The sequence below is a fragment of the Penaeus japonicus genome, unplaced genomic scaffold, assembly GCF_977035675.1.
Source record: "Penaeus japonicus unplaced genomic scaffold, GWHDUDI00000001_assembly GWHDUDI00000001, whole genome shotgun sequence".
Classification (NCBI taxonomy): Eukaryota; Metazoa; Arthropoda; class Malacostraca; order Decapoda; family Penaeidae; genus Penaeus; species Penaeus japonicus.
In genome coordinates this window covers 43,971,624-43,976,623 of record NW_028234403.1, presented here as the reverse complement: position 1 = coordinate 43,976,623, position 5,000 = coordinate 43,971,624, and the positions used below count along the sequence as shown (strand labels likewise).

Genomic DNA, 5,000 nt, shown 5'->3' with positions numbered 1-5,000 from the left:
ACGTGTGTTTGTATGTGTGCGCGCGTGTGTGCGATCGCAAGCACACACACTCAAGATCTTTTTCATGTATATACATAAGGGAAAGGATAATTAAGAAAACCTTAGTGAAATGGGTTATTCTTTTAATGAAATGAAGTGACAAGTTCGTTTTCACTATTTACAAGTTTGTGGGTATGGTGGTGATCTTGTCGGGTGATACAATAAATTATATGGACTACACTTTACTGCACCTCACGAGCGCTGAATTTAGGGGGAGAGCTACTGCCTGTCAATTCATTTTGCAGGTCTTCGTCGCCAGCTTTTCATAGGGAAGATCGCCTATCAATCAATATGGGATCAGGTAAGATGCATGGTAACCGTCCTCGTAAGGTGCAACTGTAATCCAAAATTCGTTTTATTTATTCATTTATTTTTGTTTGTTTTTGTTTTATTTTTATTTTTTTACTTGTTTCACTACATTCTTTTGCTGCAAAAATGAACTGGGAGGAGCTTTGAATAAAATAAACAAATTACAAATATGGTTGATGTTTGGAACTACAAGTTGAGGATGTACAACAAAAGAATTGCCTCAGTTAATTTAACATCAATATGCTCTCTTTAATAACGCAGTTCGGTACAAAGATGACATTTACATCAAATAGCTCCCGTGTTCATTTCTGCTCGCACTAACCACTTTCAAAGGTGCTCATAAACAATGCAATGTACATGACATCCTACTGCTCTAATAAAATAGATATCAATAAATTTTGGATCCACACTCAAATGTTAGGACAAAGTATTATACAACACTTATAGTGAGTAAAAAAAAACATTAATCAAACAGAATGACTTGTATTTATGTAGGACACATGTTTGCTGCATGTAACAGGACATCCGGACCCAAACCTATCTTTTCATTCAAACACATGGCCACTACACTCTTGAACACCCGGAAGATATAGTTTTGTCTCCAATAATTATCCTAAAGAAACAAAAAAACAAAAATCAAATACAACAGTGGCCGTGTACGCGGCAATGATCTGTCCACATCCAACATTTTAATTAAATTCTCTGGGAACTTTTCAATGTCTGTTGCTCGTTCAATATTTATCTGTAACTTGGGATGATGCGGATGAGGAGAAACCATCGAATACTCTTAGCCTATTTAGGTTTTTCTTCAACACAAGGAAATGTACAATTTCTGAGAATGGTCTGAGGGTTCATCGTGGGAACTGCAGGTACATACACATCGTAAAAGGAAGAGGTCATTATTCATTCCATAAAGTCACCAGTCACACAGTATAGTGGCTGAATTATGATGGTAGACAGTTTAGTGTGGCTAAGCCAGAGGATTGGAAGGCCTGATTGTCTAATTCAAATTACCCAATAAATTTTATCAAACATCAAATAAAATTTGATCAATACATAATTTTTTTTATTCTTTGAAGGAATACAAAGTGGATATCCACTGCCTTTGTATGGGGGTTAATAAACTAAAGGTTCCGAAATGTGGAAGGTAAAAATATCTACTTCCAGCAATGAGATCAGATATGGGAGTAATGTTACAAAACGCGCAACATTGGCCTTGGCTTCGTTTCTACAAAACTTCTTCCTTGTTAACATGAAATGGAAGATATGTCTTGCAGATTTTACTTCCAAAGCATAAAACTATTCACTCTATTAAATACTCTACTTACTATGCTTAATTTCACACATCTAAACACAAACTAAATAAGCTAGTTTAGGTCAGATCAAACAATTTCACTTTCACTGTCCATCCATTTCCCATCTTTCTTACTCCTTACATTAGTTATGTTTACTTGAAGTTGAAACGGACATGCCACAAAATAAAACTATGCATGTAACATCAATTCCAGGTGTTAAACTTGGAGAGGAGGAGGAAAAAATTGCAATGAGGTAGCAAGCACTTTGGCCATTATGCCAATACATCATGATACATGCTATGTTCACTGATCTAAATTCTCGTCAGACTCCCGTTCAAATGAAATTCTATGCCTTTGTCATTATGCAGCAGCTGGACGAAAAATAGACACCTACAAAGGCAGATTAACCTCAGCAGTGGTGCAAAATAGTAAGGAAGAAGAAAAAAAAGGACAAATACTTCAATAATTCGACATTTACAATAGTTCTCTATTTCTGCCTACCTCAAATATTAAACCTAACTCTAATATGAATTTGTACGGTTTTGATTGGTAGGTGTAAATCTCTATCTTGACACATTTTCCATGTGACTTTGAGAAGAAATTTGCACTGGTGTATGATTATTGGCCAATGATGAAGCTTGTGTGGGTGGAATCCGCGGCAGTGAAAGTGGTGAGGGGCATTTCGAAGGCAATGGCTGGGATGAATGATCTGGAATTTGTGGATGAGGATGCAGCGTCGAAGAAACTGACTGCACTGAAGTAGTTGGTGGCCCCTGACTGGCTGGATGGGCTGAGGAGTACACAGGAGTGAGGAACTGACAGTTTACTGTTGATACTGAAGTGTGATGTGATGGATTTTGTGATATATGTATGGATGTGGTGGGCTGTATGCAACTTTGCATTGATGCTGGAGATTGTATCTGTGGATGATTATGTGGGTGTATGGCCATGGGGCCATGACTTTGTACATGGACTGGCTCCTGGGTGCGAAAATGAGTATGGGCTTCGGTTTGCAAAGGAAGCGATGCATGTGGATTTAATTGCATCTCTGCATGACCTGATAAAGGTGTATGTGCTACTGATGAATATGACTTGTCAACAGATGAGCACGACTGTGTATCCACTGTTGTAGCAGTGTGAACTTGGTTCTGAAAAGGTATGGCTACATGATTCTGCAAAGGTGTGTGGGCTTCATGGCGCTCTTGAGAAGCAGCAGAAATTTCAACAGTATGTTGGAGAGTCTCTTCTTGTACCTGCTGTGGTGAGTGAGTTTCTTTATCACTATGACTGAAGGTCACAGCTTCTTGACTAGTAGATGCCAACCTATTTTCTGGAAGAGTTGCATCTGCCTGTTCAAGATGTGGCATAATGGCATCATCATATTCTGATTCCAATGGCTGATCTGGTCTCCTCACTTGGGCCTCCTCAGGTCTTGACAACTTGGCATCTTCACACACGGATTCCTCTGAATTTAGTGCAGGTTCACTTGATGTGTCAGCATTGGATGTGTGTCTATGTGTGGATGTGTGTCCATGTGATGATGTGATGATGTGTGCTAGTGTATGAGTGTGGATGTGTGCTAGTGTATGAGTGTGGATGTGTGCTAGTGTATGAGTGTGGATGTGTGCTAGTGTATGAGTGTGGATGTGTGGCCGTGTGTGGATGTGTGCTAGTGTATGAGTGTGGATGTGTGCTAGTGTATGAGTGTGGATGTGTGCTAGTGTATGAGTGTGGATGTGTGGCCATGTGTGGATGTGTGCTAGTGTATGAATGTGGATGTGTGCTAGTGTATGAGTGTGGATGTGTGCTAGTGTATTAGTTTGGATGTGTGGCCATGTGTGGATGTGTGCCCATGTGTGGATGTGTGCTAGTGTATGAATGTGGATGTGTGCTAGTGTATGAATGTGGATGTGTGCTAGTGTATGAGTGTGGATGTGTGCCCATGTGTGGATGTGTGCTAGTGTATGAATGTGGATGTGTGCTAGTGTATGAATGTGGATGTGTGCTAGTGTATGAGTGTGGATGTGTGCCCGTGTGTGAATGTGTGCCCATGTGTAGATGTATGCTAGCGTATGAGTGTGGATGTGTGCCCATGTGTGGATGTGTGCTAGTGTATGAATGTGGATGTATGCTAGCGTATGAGTGTGGATGTGTGCCCATGTGTGGATGTGTGCCCATGTGTGGATGTGTGCCCATGTGTGGATGTGTGTCCATGTGTGGATGTGTGCCCGTGTGTGGATGTGTGCTCATGTGTAGATGTATGCTAGCGTATGAGTGTGAATGTGTGCATGTGTGCGTGTGTGTGGATGTGTGCCCATGTGTGGATGTGTGCCCATGTGTGGATGTGTGCTAGTGTATGAGTGTGGATGTGTGTGAGTGTATGAGGGTGGATGTGTGTGAGTGTATGAGTGTGGATGTGTGCTAGTGTATGAGTGTGGATGTGTGCTAGTGTATGAGTGTGGATGTGTGCTAGTGTATGAGTGTGGATGTGTGCTAGTGTATGAGTGTGGATGTGTGCTAGTGTATGAGTGTGGATGTGTGGCCATGTGTGGATGTGTGCTAGTGTATGAATGTGGATGTGTGCTAGTGTATGAGTGTGGATGTGTGCATGTGTGCGTGTGTGTGGATGTGTGCCCATGTGTGGATGTGTGCTAGTGTATGAGTGTGGATGTGTGCTAGTGTATGAGTGTGGATGTGTGCTAGTGTATTAGTTTGGATGTATGCTAGTGTATGAGTGTAGATGTGTGCTAGTGTATTAGTTTGGATGTATGCTAGTGTATGAATGTGGATGTGTGCATGTGTATGAGTGTGGATGTGTGCTAGTGTATGAGTGTGAATGTGTGCATGTGTGTGTGTGTGTGGATGTGTGCCCATGTGTGGATGTGTGCCCATGTGTGGATGTGTGCTAGTGTATGAGTGTGGATGTGTGCTAGTGTATGAGTGTGGATGTGTGCTAGTGTATGAGTGTGGATGTGTGGCCATGTGTGGATGTGTGCTAGTGTATGAATGTAGATGTATGCTAGCGTATGAGTGTGGATGTGTGCCCATGTGTGGATGTGTGCCCATGTGTGGATGTGTGCCCATGTGTGGATGTGTGTCCATGTGATGATGTGATGATGTGTGCTAGTGTATGAGTGTGGATGTGTGCTAGTGTATGAGTGTGGATGTGTGCTAGTGTATGAGTGTGGATGTGTGCTAGTGTATTAGATTGGATGTATGCTAGTGTATGACTGTGGATGTGTGCATGTGTGGATGTGCGCCCACGTGTGGGTGTGTGCCCATGTGTAGATGTATGCTAGCGTATGAGTGTGGATGTGTGCCCATGTGTGGATGTGTGTATGAGTGTGGATGTGTGCT

General features: G+C 41.8%; 1 protein-coding gene across 1 annotated transcript in view; it reads right to left on the bottom strand.

Annotated features, from left to right (window-relative positions):
• Window positions 1–105: 105 nt before the first annotated feature.
• LOC147472549 (uncharacterized) overlaps window positions 106–5,000 on the bottom strand; it is a 13,191-nt gene continuing 8,296 nt past the window's right edge. Inside the window, exon 5 of the mRNA XM_086547097.1 lies at window positions 106–3,222. Within this exon, the coding sequence (XP_086403223.1) occupies window positions 2,207–3,222 (1,016 nt within the window). The 3' untranslated portion in view covers window positions 106–2,206. The remainder of the gene's footprint in view (window positions 3,223–5,000) is intronic.